The sequence below is a fragment of the Saccostrea echinata genome, unplaced genomic scaffold (genome assembly GCF_033153115.1).
Source record: "Saccostrea echinata isolate AGI-Se365-2 ecotype Australia unplaced genomic scaffold, CSIRO_AGI_Sech_v1 ptg000028l, whole genome shotgun sequence".
Classification (NCBI taxonomy): domain Eukaryota; kingdom Metazoa; phylum Mollusca; class Bivalvia; order Ostreida; family Ostreidae; genus Saccostrea; species Saccostrea echinata.
In genome coordinates, this window is record NW_026889777.1 from 13,574,838 (window position 1) to 13,595,241 (window position 20,404).

The 20,404-nt window shown below is 31.9% G+C and overlaps 1 protein-coding gene across 1 annotated transcript; it reads left to right on the forward strand.

Annotated features, from left to right (window-relative positions):
• Positions 1-518: 518 nt before the first annotated feature.
• Positions 519-19,386, forward strand: LOC133194140 (5-hydroxytryptamine receptor-like). Its single transcript, XM_061330122.1, has 2 exons — positions 519-721; positions 17,033-19,386. Exon 2 carries the CDS (start codon positions 17,434-17,436, stop codon positions 18,844-18,846), a length of 1,413 nt encoding a protein of 470 aa, XP_061186106.1. The 5' UTR covers positions 519-721; positions 17,033-17,433; the 3' UTR covers positions 18,847-19,386.
• The last annotated feature ends 1,018 nt before the right edge of the window (positions 19,387-20,404 follow it).

The following is a 20,404-nucleotide window of genomic DNA, read 5'->3' on the forward strand; positions in this document are numbered from 1 at the left end:
ATATTTGTCAATCGTTAAGGAAGATATTCGTATGTTGATTCCTCTGTTCGAGCAGATCTTACCGTGTGCAGCTATTCTCGTCTGCTGCAATCGATAGTGCGCGCGACTTGTCCCGCGGTACACCACCGCTGTTTTAAATCACTTCCTACAAGGACTCCGGTATATTTATCCGCTGCTGAGTAGACTGAATGATCCAACAAGGAAACAAAGAGAGCATAATCTGTGCATATCCTGGATCCAGGTAAACAGACCAAGTGTCTAAGGACAGTGCATAGCGCCTAGATTTTTTTTTTTACAAACTGATAACAATTTTTATATTGAAATAATTATGAAGGACTCACATTTTATTTTTTTGTTTTAAATCCTCTGTAATGATTTATTTTGTCGTGTGGATATGTTCATTTTTCTTACTGTGGTGGTAAATTAAACACTGATTCTTTGCAGAATTTATAAACAAAATAGACAAATAGCTGTAAATGGATTTTATTGATTCTGATTTTTTAGTTGCAGTGCATTGTAATAATTGGAAATTCCAACATCAGAACTAGGATAATTTAGTCAATCAGAAGTAATTATCGCCGGCTTTGTACATATAGGAGTCGCGATTACGTAGGACGTGCACCAGTGCTCTCTGCAATCTGCATTTGAGTTGTAACGATTTGTGACAAAGTAACAGTTTGGAAAGTACCATTGTTCTGGATTTATTGATGATCGACTTAAGGTAAAAACTGTTGTTTGTTTTTTTCCAGAATTTATTCATAAATCTACTGGAGGTGCTTTTATCTAATGTTAAGTTCTTTTAACAACATCAAAGTTTTTTTTTCTATATTGACTTAAATTTTCATAGTGTAGTTTTCAATTGAATAGATAACCTTACTGTTGCAACATATATATCATACCTAATACTGTTTTATTAGCATTCTAGAAGGGGTTAATTGGCAAATATTTGTTTAAATAATAGATGATAAACTCCCAATGAATGTTTGAAGAAGACCCCACAGAAATGCTTAGCCATTATAAACCAGCATGGGATTTTTTTTTTCTGTGTAGACTATCGACATTTGATATTGTTTTTCATGTTTTTTTGGAAGTAAAGCAGAAAAATTAGCAATCGCTGAAATAGGAGTACGATAACATGTAGCAATGTTGGTGCAAAATTATATCGAGAATTATTTCTATTTGAAAATAAATCTGGAGGCTTTTAGGAAGTATATATTGCGGTAGGTGGAACATCTCTCTCTCTCTCTCTCTCTCTCTCAGCCACAATAATTTAATAGTTATCATTTTTCAAGTATTTCCGTCTTTGTGCAGGGATGGGGCGCGGGAGGAGTCAGAAAATAAACGAGAAGCAAAATTTTTTAAGTGTCTTAAAAACTTTGTCAAGCAAGAGAAATTGCCATAAGTTGAAAACCCAATAGGGATCCTCAGTCTTTTCAACAAAAGGCAAAAAGGGGGACAGGTCTTTAAGTAAACTTTCCATCTAATTTAAATTTAAGATTTAAAATCAAAATTAAAGACATCTTGGAAAAATTAGACAGTCCCTGCTCCCTTTTCCCCTTGCTACGGGCCTGTCTTCGACATATAACCTCATTTCCTTGTGGATTAAAGAAAAAGTATGACAATTATAATTCAAAGGAAATATTATTATAGCTTTGCTAATTTTCCTTAATAATGTCCTGAATTTGTCCATGACAGTCTTATCTGAATAAAGGAAGAAAACAATGTCTAAGTCGCCTGTGTTTAAAATCTCTCAGTTAGAATCACACCTACCTGTCACCTTTTGAAAATTTATATGTTTCTCAACTTTTCTAATTTCCCTTATGTTTTTTTTTTAATTTCCAAGAACTGTCTAATTCGTAGCACGTTGCAGCGTTTTATCGGAAAATGACTTAATTTGTTAGCAATCTAGCTATCAAATTTAAAGGAACTACATGTATTTATGGTATTTGAAATTAACGTGGAGTAAATTTGATTTTTATTTTCCATGAAAGTTTATAAAAGGATGTCATAAACTGTCACGTAGAACTTTATGCCATGTTTACAAATGTGGATTGTTTGTAGAATTTTTTGATCAATCACTGTTATCTTCACCATTTTCATTATACAGTGTATATATATATATTTATTTTTAAACCAATATCTTTTTTTTATATATATATACCTATATATTTGAAATTAAGATGTTATGTTGCAATACCATGAGTTGCGGCAGTTCTTGCTAACCTTTTATGAAAAATAAAAATAAAAACCAAAAAACTAAGCATTTTAATGTGAATTTTTATAATGTAATGAGTGTGAAATGTGTGTGCATGATGATATATATATTTTGCATCTTTATCGCATTGACGAATTGTAAAGCTACTAAAGATAGAAACAATATTTCTAGATCAGCGATAGTACATCACTCCGTAATAAAACACACACTTTTTCTAGTGTCTGAACTAGATTTCCTCAGAAGACCTAATTTCGTATGCTCTAATTATCTAAAGTTAATGATCAATTATGCTAGACTGCTGGAATAAAGTACTCCATAGTTTCTAAGAGATAAAGAATGTGTTATCTAAATTCCATTAGGATTGTTCTGCAATTTCCAGGTGACCCCCCATGCTGTAAAATTAACGGATCATCCTCCTTCTTTTCTGGGAATGTGCTCCTTGGCTTTAAGTAAATAAAAACCATCTTACCACATGCTGTTTTATAATTTCCCTTCACTTGTTTTTTAAAGATAAAAAAGATTTTGTTAAATAATAATGTAGCACAATTAACAGTAAATGTCAAGGGAAAAAATCAAATAAAATTAATATAGTAACACAATTTTTTAATAAGAAATTTGAAGATGACAATATAATGTTGCTTTTAGGCTTGAACAACTTGTCAATCAAGTATTTTCCTCGTAAATGAAAAATATAATGATGATAACGAGCAGTGATTAATCTCCTAAATTCTGTAAATAGTGTGAATTGTAAATGGGACAAACACACCGACGAATCCACCGACACACATCGACAAACCAAAGAACACACCGACAAACTCACTGACACTTGAAACCTCGAGATGTGAGATCAGGTATCTTGTCTTTTTTGAAAAAAAAATTAAAAGAATACTTTCTTTTTATCAAATACATTTTAAATTAATGGGTTGTTCGTAATGGGACACTTGAAAACCAGAAGCCGAAAAATTAAAAGATGAAAATATACATGTAAATCAATAAACTCTTTTAAAAGACATATATTCTTAAATTAATCAATTCCTGATACTGGTTTTAAAAGATTCAAGTTTTTCACAATTTGCTCTCTATTTACTTTTGTAATATGTTTAATACAATTAAGAAGCCATCAAACGCTGTAAATATTAAAATGAATTTATCATATATTAAATATTATCTTTTAGCTTGTAATAATGTATCAACGTATGGTATACAGGTCATAATCAAAATGATATTGAAATATACACAGACAGAACTACAAACTTCTGAGAACATCATGTTTTAAAGCTCAAGGGATTAGGATGCTTAACTACATAATTTAACAGAGTGTCATTTATTTATTTATTTTATTATACCCTTTCTCCATTATTATTCACTTAATGAGGATAATTATAGAGTGTTCTTATGTACATGTAATTAAAATACAATCTAAAATAAAACATAAATACAAACAAAATGTTTAATGAATATGGGTTACATTTCGTGTTGTTTTAATTTAGTTGTAAGACTATAGATTGAACTGTCCTTAAGGAATTTTTTATTGATATCAATATATGTCATTATTTCATATTAATATAAATAAACTCTTTTCGTACTGAGGCAATGGTTAACTTTTCCATGTATGAATGAACGAATGTCACGAGACAGCAACCTTGTATTCCCCTTTTTGTCCATTAGCGTCTCAAGTTTCGCATTCAATTGTTTGGGCTTGCATACCTCGTATATATATATATATATATATATATAATATATATATATATATATATATATATATATAATATATATATATATATATATATATATATATATATATATATATATATATATATATATATATATATATATATATATATATATATATATATATATATATATATATATATATATATATATATATATATATATATATATATATATATATATATATATATATATATATATATATATATATATATATATATATATATATATATATATATATATATATATATATATATATGAAAAACTGCAATTTCCTTCAGTTTGGAAATGGTAAGAGAAAAGAATTAGAACTGAAGACATTATTTTGTATCAATAGAAAAATACCCAATTATGCATTCCTCAAGACCTCTCTTTAATTACCCACAAATACCATCAAGTTATAAAACAATTGATAATTCTTAAATGAGTTCAAAAACACAATTTTATTGATGTAATTTTTTTATATGGTTGAAATTACCTAGAGACTCCTATTAGTATCTTGACTAGAGGTTTTATATTCAAAAAAAAAAATGCGACCTTCAGGCTGTTCCATATTTAGATTTTCCATCAAAATCTGAAGACCTCGAGGCTTTATTCCCCGACAGCTACAGGAGAAAAGAGGATATTTTCTGAAGAACTGCGTAACTTTTGGTAGATTTATTGTTTTCAATTTTCCCGTGTCTCGCATACAGGATAAACGTTATCACGCTATCGTTGATTGAAAACACTCCAATATTTGCACTGTAGCACTTGCTGAGTGTTGTCCCTAGCTTTTTGCGAGACAAAAAATGCTTTTATCTCGAAGATAACATTTCTTGTTTTCTCCCTTCATTTCATCAATTAATCACATCTTTGACTAATTGACACCCTGCTGTCCGTCTTCTGGATGGAACTATTCTTTTTTCGATCGACTTTGGCACGACGAAATGTCGCAATTCTTAATTCCTAGAGGACCTAATTACACAAGCCACCACAAATTGCTTGTAAATGACTGGAATGGTTCAGAACAAGAAGTCATTTTCTTCTTCCGTTTATTGATTATGTCCTATCAAAGTATTAGTATAAACATTCACTAAATTCAGAAGGTTGTGATAAATGCTTCATCTCATGCATTCAAAACAGCTCTAAGAACGATTCTACTATAATTGTTCTTTTTCCTTAAAACAATAATAAAGGACCCTTAAGAAAAACAGATAGCTGAGATTTTTATATTCTGGTAATATTGATTACATGATAATGGGCTGTATAAAGTAATCACATGTCGAGTAATTCATGTACTCTGTGGTCTTTTATAAAACAATCATTAGAATTAAGAAATTGATTGCTTGATTGAATGTTGTTTTACGTCCCATTCGAGAATTTTTCACTCGTATAACGGTGAAGGGCTTCAAATTTTGACCTTTACTCGGCACTCAGGGTCATTGAGCAGTGAGGGATCTTTATCGTGCCAACGCCTGCCAGCCTCGGTTTTTAAGGTCTCATCCGAAGGACCCACAACTTTCACTTCAAAATGCCGAGTGCATGGCGAAGGAACAGTTGCTACCCATTTTTAGGTCAGTCGCGGCCGAGATATGAACTCACGACCTCCCGATCACGGAGCGAGCGTTCTACTGACTGAGATACCGTGAACGGTAGAATTTAAAAATAAAAGGTCCACATATAAGGAGTAAATTATTCATACCTATTGTATATGTACAGTCATTGTTCTCTGTTTTTTATTTAAATGATGAATTGTATTGCTTGACCCATATGGGTGTTTTATGCAAAAGAAATAAAAATATAAAATCAACATGTGCTCTAACAGGTCTACATACATTGTAATCACTGACTTAATTTTACAAATCTCCGTGTTTTCATTTTACATATTGTTAGGTAGTATCTATTTCACTATCGAGCAATCATTAGGATAATTAATTAAGAGAATATAATTTGTCTCTCATGTGTTTTTCAATATGTCACGGTAGCTCAGTCGGTAGAACGCTCGCTCAGTGATCTGAAGGTCGGGTGTTCGAATCACGACCGCGACTGACCTAAGTCGATACAAAATATGTAGCAACTTTCCTTCGCCAAGCGCTCGGCACTTTGGAGTGAAAGTTGCGGTCTTTCGGATGAGTCCTTAAAAACCGAGGCCCCGTGTCACGGTAGGCGTTGGCACGATAAAAAACATCACTGCTCAATGGCTCTGAGCGCCGAGTAAAGGTCTAAATTTAAAGCCTTCACCATGCGGTATATGGTGACGTCTCTATATGAGTGAAAAATTCTCGAAACTTAAAACAACACACAATCAATCAATCAAAATACACGGTAATTACTACAAGTTTTATTGCAATCCGTTAATGTAAACAGAATGCATAGTTTAATCTTGATCTATTTCTCTCAAAATCCATTATTTACAAAATTTAACATAGCAATATATGTTAGCATTTAATTATGCTATGTCAATTGCAAATTGTTTTGTTGCGGTTGTGAGAAACATGTTCCTGTCAATATCCAACCTAGTTCTTCATTGCTTTTGTAAAATCCCGAGGACCTAATTACCATAAATCATTAAAGATCAGAACAAGCTACAACACAAGTGTATACACTTTTAGTCAGTCAACCAAATGTCAAGAAGTGTAACTCACTTTTGCAGTTTTTTATTTTTATTATTTAAAAATTCCAAGTGTCTCTCAGAGAATTATAACTCTGTAATAAACTAAATAAACTCTTTTTTAAAATGCAACATATATATATATATATATATATATATATATATATATATATATATATATATATATATATATATATATATATATATATATATATATATATATATATATATCAAAATCAATGGGAAACAAAACTTGATGTAAAAGTATATATCTAAAGACCGAGGGACCGTGTAATGTAATGTTATATACATATAAAGTTATTCGCTAAATTTATGGAAAGCACAGAAATTCTAACCAACTCAGCTAAAGGTTTCTGATATTTATCAAGCTGTAATAATGTTCAAAGTATGACAGACGGGTGGTAACGATTATAATTAATATGTTGACTGGAAAAACTAGAAAAGGGGCTAACCCTAATGAAGACCAAAATCACAGATTATTTTAATTAATGTATATCTAACGCATTTCTATAAATTTATGGAGAGATATCCCTCCTCAAGCCTCGGCATGTCAAGATTCCGAATAATTTATTTGATTATTATAAATGTGTAGAAATTAATTATATCGAAATGTGTCATCCAGTAGCTCAATTAAATTGTTACAATAATATAGATGTTAATATTTTGTTGATTTCACAGTTTCACTCACAGCGGGTTTCACGCTCTTCTGACTGTTTATAGATAATGTTTTTTCCAAATCAGTCTTTCAAAACGAAGCTTGGTTTTTTAGAATATGTTTATCGTTTGGATGACTGTGGAAAAACATTAATTTCGAAGAATTACATTTTATATCTTTCCTTGTTTTGGATATTAATTGATTATCGTCTTAATTATACAAAATATTTTGCCAAATATTTTTCATCTCTAATTTTTTTTAAAGATAATGGTACCTGTTCTGTTCTAAAGTATTTTTATTGTTTTAACTAGAAATACTTCAAAAGTACTTCTGAGGAATTATACTTTATCTATGTCCTCCGAATTCTCGGCAATCTGCGTTTAAACGGAGTCCATTACTAGCTGGAAAGAAAAGAAAATTACGTAAATATAGTCATATGTCTTCTTTTTCTTGGATAAAATCAGATTATGACTATAAATAAACATGGAATCTGGGTCTGAGAGGCTAGGGTCCTAACATGGCGTCAGAAACATTGAATTATTTACTGTCTTTTATAGGCCGGCCATTATAGCTTTTTGTTTTCAAGGCAATTTTGTAGGCAATCTTCGATTTTTGTTGCATAAGTTATTTCTTAAGCTTCAGTGGCACAAAATGGCTCCCTGGAATCGATCTCTCCAGATTTACAGGGGATTCAGGGGACGAGTTTAAGACAATCTCGTTTTCGGTAACCAGTTGTTATTTTTAGCCGGGTTTGTTTATCATTATGATCGAAAACGCATTCCATTAAACGATTTTCCCCTATTTAGAGGCAAGTTTTTATATAGGCAGCAAGAAAGTAGCATGTGTTTCTGAAATAAGATATTCATTTCCATTTAAACATATTTTTCAACCAGTCTGTACACTTGTTTTATTTCTGAAACATTTAATGAAAATTAGAAAAATATGTGACAAAACATAGCAATATAACAAGTAATCTACAGAAAAAGACTCTAAATGAAATGTCTGTTATTCCATTCAAAACCTGAGAGTGCGTCAATTTAAGGGAAAGGAAATGTATGTTGAAATTAAATCTCAATAGAATACATGCAAAAAGAGAATTTAAAGTTTATTGCATGTATATCTTTCTGAGATGAGATTAAATATTCAAAATTAGGTCCCTTTTAAGATCAGTTAATAAATGTGTAAATGATAATTTCTTTGAATTAAACTGTTTATTATTCAACTCTTGATTGAAAACATACAGCAGAGATGGAAGTAAAAAAAAAAAAAACAAAAAACAAAAACAGTCAGTATTTGGTCAAGTTATCAACAAAATCAAAAATTGTTCCCCATGTCTTCCACACTTACACAATAATGATCAAAAACGATCCTCCCTATTCCTTTTGCACTGAATAATTAATATTTTATAACTTGATACTATAATGTATCTACATTGGAAGGTTCCTGCCACTGCTGAGACTAATGTCCTTATCGGGTTAACCGTACTTTGAAGTGGAAATCACAAGCCAACCATAACTCGTCCTCTCAATTGAGGTTTATACCGGTAATTAATACAGGTAAAAATCACTCTCACCGGAGTATAATGTCAAGCGTCCAGAAGTCGGAGGATTGATTATTGCTTTGCAATGTTTATCACTTACCTTAATTTAAGATTTTCCCGACCTAGGAATAAAATACAGTCATACACTGTATGACCTCAGTGATGGAGAATAGTTTTACCACTTTTTCCGTATTATGGTTTTATAGGCTTGTTTACACTGCATAAATAATAAATTTGATGTCATTATTTGTTAAAGATCAGGCTATTTTAACATCCAAGACAACTGCTTCCCTCATAAAAAAGGAATTTGTAAATTTTCATTCTTGTGATTGGTCATCACAGGATGAACCTACTCCACTGAGTCAATTAAATGGTCCCTGAAAGGTCTGGAAATGTCACTGAATGGCAGAGCTATGCCATTCAGTCATCTTTCAATAGACTTTCAGTCACTTTTGAGTTAATTGAATGGCAAAGTTTCATCTTGTACAATTTCAAAATTACTTCGCTAAAAATCATTCTAATTCTATAAACACTCTGAAGATATTATTAAAAAGATGCTGGAGTTCCTCATTGACGATATTTATATAGTCTTTGGAGACAAAGTATGCCAATGATCCGTTGAAATTCAGATGGGCACTAATTGTTGGCCTTTCTTAGCCATTATATTTCTATGAAGCAGAATTTATTCAAAAACTTTTTCATGAGAAGATGAAAACTCTTCTATTCCAACATCACCTGAAATTGTTTTTATATCTCCCGACTAAATCTAGCAGAAATCAGAAACCCCCTTTAAGTTCACCTTTTTGCAATATTCTACAGTCATTATAATAACCTTGTTTGTAAATACAACCTATCGGTGGGTCGTATTTTGTCTGACCTGATTCTTATATATGATTTGTTAGGTCATTGCTTTTATTCTTAGCTTGGCTACGGAGAACTCCTTCTACTTGATCAATACATAGGACTCACGACGGGTGTGACCAGTCAATTGAATGATTGATTGATGCCGTTTTACCTTCCCATTCGAAAATTTTTCAGTCATAAAGATATTTCACCATATATCAGTGAAGGGCTTTAAATTTAGACCAATACTCATCAATCAGGGCCATTGAGTTGTGAGGGTTCTTTTTCGTGCCATCACACGGGGCCTCGGTTTTAAAGGTCTCTTCCAAAAAGACCATTGACTTTCACTTCTAGTGCCGAGTGCTTGGCGAAGGAACAGACGCTACCAGTGTTAACGTTTTGGGTTTGACGCGCCGCGCTAAACGAGAATCGAACCCGGGCCTCAGTCAGGAAGCAAACGCCCCGCCACTAGGCTACTGCGACCGGTGTGTGACAGGGAATGCGTACTCCTATACATCTGATCCCACCTCTGGTGTTTTCAGGGCTACGTGATTGTCCTGTTTATGATTCGTTTTGTTTACCGAATTTATGAGATTGATCAATCGTTTCGTTACTTTTAACGTTTTTTTATTCACTTCCGGAATAATTGATTTGTATGTTTCTTAGTTTTTGTTTATAATGCGTTTCCATTGCAAGTGCTTCATGAACAAAAGTAAAAGAAAAAGTACTTTCTCTTTTTCTCATAACCTGCAGGTTTCCATTTCTATTTATAATCTGCTAGCTATCACCTGTTTGCATGCGAATATCCTTGATTCATTCCTCTTTGATCGCCACAATAATCAGTTGCTTGTCAGTAGTTTCAATTAACCGTGTTCATATTTGCCAGGATTTTTATTCCATTGACGTGTTTTCTCTTCTGAAAACGTGTAAAAATTAAGAAATATATATAACTTGCAACTTTTTTCTTTAGCTCTTCGGGGGAAAAGCTGAACTATTTATAGCTCATTCAATTGCAAGAAAAAAGAAAGTAATACAAAACTGTATTTTATTTTTTCATGTTAGAATATTACTGTAGGGAGAAAATACAATGATAAGTGATTTCTACTAATGAAACTTTCTTTTACAAATGCACATACACACACACTCATACACTGAGAGAGAGAGAGAGAGTTTTGAAACACCAAACCATCGTACTTTTATATAAACATGTAACATGTTTGTGATGACAGATTAGATTTGAAACCATTGTTTTGTGTGTGACGTTCTGTGTGTGTGTGGGGGGGGGGGGGGGGTGATTGTTTCTTTAACGCTTATTTTACTTACTACTTACCCTCATATAAAAGAGGCTCCAAAAATAAACAGAAATGTATCAGGACGGAGGTAAATTCAAATGAGACGATTCATTTTGCAAGATGCAAAAACTTTCAAATAGTCATGCAATTAAACTTGCAAAATACCCTATCTTTATTTTGTTTTTGTTCTTTTCATTCTAACCTGCTTAAACAATTACATTTTATTTAATGTTGTATTTTTATAAGTCTATATATTATTATAAATCGATGCATCAAAATGTATATAATGACATATTTCATTAAAAACATTTTCTGATTTAAAACAAATGCTCCTCCGTGGCACCTGATCCCACCTATGATGGTTTAGAGGTCCCTGTTTGCTTTGCTTCAAAATTTGTACTGTTTAATGGACTGTTTGAGCTTGAAAACTGTTCATTATCTCCATACATTTCATGGAAACACAAGTACAACAATGAGTTAATAAAATTTGTCTACAATGGCCCACAGTTTTCAAGGCAAAACACAAAATACAGCTATTATCATAAACATAACGTAATATTTGCATAAATCTGTGTTTGGAATCCTTGATGAGATAAAAGGACGATCTCCCACTTCTATACAAAAGTACAAGAAATCTAAATGTTTCGAAAAAATCCAATAACGTTAGGGTACAAATAATGAGATATGCTCTTATCGCCATTTGAAATAATGAACAAAACCCTTAGACTACGTATCAGAGGTGCAATTTTATACAATAAAACTGTAGATTTGTACTAACTTAAGCCATGACGTTCATAAGGCGCCGAACGATATCGAGACCAATCTTTTAAAAGGGTGTTCGAAATTTAATGTAATCATTGTATGTCAATAGAAACGTTTAATTTGAGTTGGTATCTCTACTTTAAAGGAACCAATTCCACTTAAACTCTTTTTATAAAACCTCAGAAATGGAGAACTCTAAGCCCTGATTTTCAGAGTTGATTAAATTCTCTTGATAATTAGAGAGGTAGGGTATATTGACTACTTTGAAGATTGTGTCTTTGTGGGGTTATTTTTAGAATTTAATTAAATCGATTTTATTACCTGGGTTTTCTCTGTCTAATTAAGATCTTTTAATGAATATAGGATTCTAAATCAATGAGGTTACAAAGATAAGATTTTCCAGTCTAGCACTTGGGTAGTGTTCGAACGGAATTCACTTAAATTTACCGAAAAATGCAAAATACGACTGTACTTCTCTTAAATAATCTAGATACTTTAATATTTCTATTACAAAAGTAATCAAATATTTAGTCAATTTCGATAGTGTGATTTATGGGTTTATTTTGAAATTGTAACTGTAGGAATGATGTTAAGTACAAACAGTTCAAGGTTATACATTAAAAAAATATCTCAATTTTTAATCAAACTGATATTAGCTATTAAAGAGACAATCTTGATGACACAGTGGAGAAACAGAGAGAATACTTAGGTTGGTAGACAAAAGCTGGATATAGATAAAAGTGAAGACTTACTAGGGCAATTTGTGCATTATTCTAATCAAGCAGATGGCACCATCTAACATCCTAGTGTTGCTAGGATTGTGTGAGTGCAATCAGAAATCCCAGTAGGAAAGGTACATAAAAAGACAGAAGAGTGCAGTTACCGTCAGGGACATCACCATAAATTATCCTCTGCAATTCAGTGTCCATACTTACTGCTAATGATGACTTATTCATTATGAGGAAACTGAAGAAATATCAATGAAACTCGTGAGTTGTGACTCCTTCCTGCCGATGTGTTTTAATAATTTACTTGAAGATCCTGTTTGCTTCTGAAGCCCATGCCTTTCCTACATTCAAATGTTATGAAGTGTAAAAAAAAATTACTAAATTATATTTGTTGAATTTCAAAGATGTGTATAGTTGTGGGTGGTTTTTGACTCGGGTGATTAAAGTGAATATATTTCCAGTGTTCAACTGAGTCTGTTGATGAGTGATAAGCATGCTTGCTCATGCTTGAGGGATTGGGTTAAAAGTATTTTTCTTCGGGCATAAAAATATTCAAAAATATAAATAATCAAACTTTGAGAAATTTCGTCATTTTCCTATAAACAAATAAAGTATACTCAGAAAATCAATTTCTTCATACAATTTAGTGGTATGGTTTGATGTTCATGCACAGGAAATCCATAAAAAATATGTATAGTAAAAGAACGGAGAAGACTTTTCCATGAATTCAACAGAGGAACATTAGATCCATGGACACGTCGAAACCCTCTTTATTTATATGATTTCTGAAACTAATCTCTGTCATAGTGAAAATTAGTTTAGTTTGTTTTGAACATATTTTTTAATGAAATATGGAGATAGCGATATTATAAACACAAAAACACCAAGGGATTAGACACAAAACCCCCTTTCTTTGTAAAACACAATGATTCATTGGTTGTCAAAATATAACATTCATTACATTTTCAACAGTGAAATACTGTAATTTATCCTTTTAATAAAAGTGAGATTTTTGGCAAGTGATAGTTTCACAATGAAAATTAAAAAGTGATACTTTCACTTGTGAGGAAAAAATGCAACAAAATTAAATTTCCTGTCTCTTCACAGAGAGTAATATTTGAAAAAAAAAAAGAAGCTCCCTGTAGATAAGGGTCTGATTATATAACCATCCTGAAACAGACTAAAACTGCAAAATGTTATTGTTAAAATCCATATTTACAAGGTTCAATCTCAAAATCGCTTAGCTTTGACGTGTAGCTTACTACATGTATTAACCGTTCCGCGAGGACGTCACAACAAAGAAAACTTCAATCCAAAGACAGGAGAGATAACACGACCAAAAATGATATTAACGGAGAATTCAAAGTGGTTTTTTTTTTTTTTTTTTTTTGGTTAGATGTGGTATTTATTCCACTCTTGAGACAGATTGTTTTTTGTATTTTCAAGCGCGCTGTGCACTCGTTAGTATCTAAAACAAAACCGCGTGCCACTCATGTAATATTTTCCATTACAATACATCAAATTCCTTTCATGCACATGTATATAAAACACATAATGATACATGTTACATGAATAAGATAAATTCAAAGGTACTAAAAATAAATAATTAAAATTTACATCAGTTTCCAGTGTTTTTGAATACTAAAAAATATGATTATTTACATTGGTAGAAAGATATTCAATTTATTAAAAATCAAAGATGATTGCATTTACAGTCATCTAGTAAAGTTGAAGAAAATTGTTTACTATGACAAATTGTTCTCTTGGGCATTCAAATTTATTAAATGTAAAGAAGAAATGGAAAAAAGATCTTCCGTTTGACCACGTGAACAATTAAGAGAAACTTTTGTATCCTCGTATACAGGTTGTAGTTTCAAATACGATCGTGTCTTAAATTGGTATTTTTGTTCAGTATATTTCAATGACGTCACCCATATGTGGCAGTTAAGAGGGGGTGTACATTTATATATTTTTTAATTGTTTATTTGAAGTTGCTTCTCTTACTCCCAGACTAAGCGAATTCATTTTATGAAACGCGTCAAAGACAAAAGATTTCATTTAATCTCAAGTGTACACTTTGGATTCGAGTAGTTTTCCGTGAAAATTCTAGTTCATAGTCAGTATACTCTGACTTATGCTTTAAAATACGATGACTGAACACATTGAAAATTATAGTTATATGCTTTTTCAAAGAGAGCAATGTACGTATGACAGGAAAATGAGTGGTTATTATATCAGTTCATCATTATTTTGATAATAAATAATAACATATATTATCACTTATTATACCATCATTAAAAACAAAAATTAGCAAGAAAAAAAGTTGAATCATAGTTCTAATACAACATAAAATGACCATATTGGACATTGACGCTCTTGGAAAAACTTTGACCCCAGTCCACTAAGTAACGGACATTTTTGTATAATTTACTGCTTTATTATGCTATTTATTTTATACTAAAGATGTGATAACAAGTTTCAGTCATGATATTCATAACTGAGCAAAAATCTGGCTTGAAGTTCATTTCAATCCTGGATAAAGAACAAATAATGCTCGTCTCACAGGAAATGGAAGAATATACCTAAAATATGTCAGAAGCTGCACTCAGAACCCATATAAAAACAGAGTAATAGTAAAACGATCAATTGTATCAATGTGAAAAAAGTGTTCGGGGGGCCTTTGTCTACACAAAAAATCAGACTGCAGAATGTTTGGATAAAACATTAGAAAGTCGCTTTATAAATAAATAAGAAGTAATTTTGAGTAAAATTATTACCGTTTTCCTTTGAAGACCATAAACAGAGATTAAGTATTTTACAGTCTCCGGACTTGGCACTTTCTCTCTTGTGTGATTTGTAAAAGATGCATGATGTAAAAATTTCGATTTATTTCATTTCTTAAAATATCTATCAACTCCAGGGTAATAATTTTCTGCTGGTTTAATATACGTAAAATCTAATAATTTTACAAGATTTTGAATCTTAAAAAAAACAACAAATTTACAGTAAATGAAAATGACACGTATATTTCTTTTATAGCACCAATTGAAAAAGTGTTTAGAACTACATTTTTATGATGAACAAGCAATTGCTTTTTATCATTATAATTATTATTTATTTTTATTAATTAATTAATTAATTAATTTATTTATTATTTTATGTCAAGAACTAAGAATTACACAATAATTATGCAGCCCGATACATTTGTGCCAGTTAACTATATAAGGTTGTTCTTAAAGAGAGCAAAGCTTAAGACGCTTACTTATGCACATACCATTGGACCTTCTGTACAAAATGGAAAGGAAGTGTATTTTCTAATAGCGAAACTGGTAGCTGACAAACATAAGAATTCGAATTATCTTATCAATTAATAATATTATTAATTAAAGGTACATTACATTTAGAATTATCACAAAAAATTCTAACAGTGTAATTATGTTCACCGTCGGATACCCACGGTCTCGTCTTTTACTCATCACACGTGGGCAAACTCGCCAAAATAACTTCGCATGTAATTCAAATGCGCTGATGATTTGATTGGTTGCTGCACAAAGTCAACAAAAAATCAACAAAACACAGTTTACTTTACGAATGTATATTCGGCAATGACAAAACGTTTCCGAGGTTAATACATCGATTGCAAATAGATCCACTAATGGTGGATTTCGCAGTTTGAGATTGTTAATATTATCCAACTTACAGTTGCTTTGGTTGAGAAAAGTCGGTCAAATAGAATAAGGGTTTAGTCTTTATGCCTTGTGTTTTGCTTTTTATTCATCATTTATCTCTTTTATTGTTAACGCACACTTGTGCTGCGCCATGCATTTAGTTTGTCTGTTCATTTCCTAATCTAGAAATTTCTGAAAATTGGTAAATACTAGTACACGGGTTAAAATGTAAGGCATTAACACTTCATTACATTGTAACAACCGAATTCAACTGATGTAATATCATGTTTATGTAATTCTTTTCTTTTCTGGAATCAATCAACTTAAATTGACATTTCATTTGTTATTTTATGGGTCGTCTCGCTTCTTTTAAGCAACATTTTCAAAGAACGTTGTGAAAAAAAAATCAATTTTTCAAAAGACTATCAATTGCAAAAGAAAGTGTTTTCGTCAATTAGTTTTGAGATGACCCCTCACCCTGGCTGCATTTCCCTATCGTAAATATGAAGACTATATGAGATCTTCCTGTTTGGTAACTTAATAATAATCCATTATAATTACGAGGCATGTAGTTACAGATAATGTCATCAATTACAAGAAGATGGATCTGCTTAGTAGCGGCCATTTCAGGCTGTTGACCGGGCCAGACAATGATAATGTTAATGATATGATTACTAACTGGCTTTTAAGCATATTTGAATAACTTCACTTGGGTAATCGAACACTGTTAAGTGCTTCTTATTGGAGTCCACTTCCATTGCTTATGTATTATGCTTTCATGTTAACAGTGCAGACTAATGATTCACACACAGATGTAGCGTATTTGTTACAACGACTTTAATGTGTTACAGTAATTACTTTGTATTATGTTGTACTTTAGTTTGATCATATTTTTTCACAACATGTTACGAAACATTATTATTTAAGGACGTACATGACATCGATCGAATTTTTTTCATAAAACTTGTTTATTCTTTATATTTTCAGAGCTATTGTAGCTAACAATCGGAGATGAAAGTATCTGAGAGATCATGGAGAAGGTATCAATCAAAGAGAGATAATTTATAAACACCAATTTAAACGAACTCAAAGTATCGATGAGAGCAGAGATGAACGCAATATGGCGCCAAGCCACGCGAGACTTCTGCTGAGAGAGCGACTTCCCGCTCCGCCAGTGCGATAAATGATCTATCGTTCTCAAATATTGTTTGACTGGCGGCAACCCTGTGAGTTTTCTGATGAGCCTGCATATTAAAGGCAATTGACAGCGTCACACTATAACGCGCGCATATTTTATGTCTGATCTCTCCTGAGGGGCTTCCGAAGAGAGCCGATTAACGCTAAAATCGGAAACCAAGCTTGATCGACTTTTATTAAAACGCCAGAGTATGAACGCTAAGCAGCAGAATTCAGTAAGCAACGGAACGAGTTACATGGATAATATTATTTCGATAGATCTTGGAGGAAAAATGATAGCGGGGACTTTGGATAATAGCAGCAGTCAGGTGATATATTCTCCAATGCTTGGATTACGAAGTAGTAATGGGACTCTTAGACCAGAAATTATGACGTTTGATCCCGACAATGAAAGCTTAACTAGCTACCAGTACGAACCAAAGTATGATTTGGAATTAATGATTTTTATCTGTGCTCTTATCGGTTGCGTTATCGTTTCCATTGTCATCGGAAATGTTTTTGTGATATCAGCCATTATACTGGAAAAAAGTTTACAAGGAGTTTCAAATTATCTGATTTTGTCTCTAGCAGTGACAGACCTTATGGTTGCCGTTCTCGTAATGCCGCTTTCGTTGATTGATGAAATTAGTTTGTACTGGTATTTAGGGCCTGCTGTATGTGACATGTGGACTTCTTTTGATCTTTTGTGTTGTACAGCGTCCATTCTTCATTTAGTAGCTATTTCTTTGGATAGGTACTGGGCGGTGTCCAATATTGACTATATTCGGCGGCGATGTGCTAAACAAATACTATGTATGGTTGCAGTTGTTTGGGTGGTTGCCATAGCGATTTCAATAGCGCCTCTTTTTGGATGGAAAGAAGAGGAAGACAATCCTGAACACACTGGGGTTTGTAAAATCAGCCAGGATAAAGCTTATACTATATTCTCCACCGTAGGAGCATTCTATTGTCCTTTAATTCTCATGGTTGTGCTAAACCTTAAAATTTATAAAGCTGCACGTTCTCGCATTCGTAAGAAACATATAAGTGGGTTACACAGACCTGTGCGTGCTTATCAAAGACCTTCCATTACGGCTGCTGACGCTACCACACGGCATAATAGTTCCGGAAGTGACATAAGTCAAGATGGCTACACTGTGTACAATGGTGTCCACCAGGCGGAGGAACCAGTGTTTCAGGAGGCTGAACAGGACGAAACAGCAGAAGTTAACACAAGATTCCTAGTGGTCCCTTCAAATGTCTACGTGTTGAATAAACAACTAAACCCCCCAAAGAATACAAACAACAATAACACAAAACAAGTTCCATACTGTGATAAAGAAAGACTTCGGAAAGCGAAGATAGAAATGAAGAGGGAACGGAAGGCGGCCCGAGTGTTGGGTATAATCACGGGAGCATTCATTGTATGCTGGCTTCCATTCTTCCTGCTAGCTCTAATCTCGCCATTTTGTCCTTCGTGTGACTTTCATCCTGCAATGTTCAGCGTGTTTCTGTGGCTAGGGTACCTAAATAGCTTGCTAAATCCTATCATATATACAATTTTCAACCCATCTTTCAGAAATGCATTCCGTAAATTAATATTTAAAAGATACAGAAGACATTGATTGTTAATTTTTGATTTTCCCACGTTGTATATTAATAAATTATTAATATGAATTTCATACATTTATCCTGGTTGATGAAATGGGACCCAGTGGGTTTTATCGTGTTGAATGAGAGAAACATATAATTTGTTACGTTTAAAAAAATATGTTGCAATTTATTGTGCTTTCTATTTAACATTTCTTTTGAAATAGATAACATATTGTTTGACAGATTTATCAATCAAAATGGCTTAAAAGTTCGATTTAAAAAAAAAAAAATAAATGGCGGATTTCTGAATTCGATGAAAAGTTAATTATAATTGTAGTTTTCGTGTTTAACAGTTGCTTTAGCTATCAAATGGTGTTTGTACAACTTGTCTGAAGCCTGTTGATTGTTGATAATCTCTATTCATAGTCTAATTTTCTTTTATAACATTTTAATCGTTACAATTACTCTACTAATTATAAACATGTGGTTTTGATAGATGTCCAGTGATTTCGTTTTGTTTTGTTTCTTTTCAAAAGAGTGTAGTACATTTTGAAAATGTGGATATCTTTACAATATTTTTGTTACTGTTCATAAATAGATTTTAAAAGTTTTAAATTGTCAGATTTTCGTTTAGGTTTATGATGAACAAGATAATGGATTTAAGACATCTAAGTTATTTATGTTTAATCAAAATACAAACATTTTAAATCAAATTTTATTCATAAGGACTTCATTTTTCGGTATACATGTACAGTTATGATGTGTTGATGCAATGCTTTAATTTGTAGAAGACGCGAACTATCCTAAGTAATGGATGTGTTGTTTAGAACAATCATTTGTGTATGCAAAAGTAACTCGGATGTCTCCGAGTTAATATATAAATCTAAATCATTCTTTTTCCTTATCTAATACCAATACAATATGAGCATGTTTAGAAATAAAACATAAATAATGAATATAACATATATCAAAGCGCCAACAAAAATCTGTCTAGCAATCTAAGCCGTTTGTTAATCAAATATCAACAAGAAAATTTTGAAAGATGACGTCATTGAAAAATTATGTAAGATAAGTTTGACTTTTTTTTCATATATGATTTGTTTTAACGAAATATCTGTTTAAACCCATATATCTTTCATAAGAATATTGTCATTTTTACTTCAAATCGACTCTTCGTTTTTATATTACCAATACGAAAGTAATTACTACATCGTAAAAAAAAATCAAATTATTTTTTTAGTATCTATATATTTCTTTCTTGATGCCATATATTCACCTTCATTTTATAGATAATCTGTAATGTTTTTAAAAAAATTTCATTTAAAGTTTTACTTAAAAATAAATTACAGGTGCATATAATAGGTCGAAAGAGAGAGATAGGGGATGTCAAAAAGAAAATAGCAAGTCTTCTCTGTTTTTGGTCCCAAAACGGAGAATACTCTGCTTTTTTATAAAAAGGGATATTGTTTTCATATTCCGTTATAGATATACATTGTAGACCGGAAAATTTTGTTGATATACTCATGTCACTTTGTGGAGATGTTATAGTTGTATTTTTCTGTTATTCATGGTGTATGCATTGTTTAATAA

Bases quoted from the DNA above. Each gene is read 5' to 3' on its own strand.
- LOC133194140 (XM_061330122.1), top strand. From the start codon at position 17,434: ATGAACGCTAAGCAGCAGAATTCAGTAAGCAACGGAACGAGTTACATG.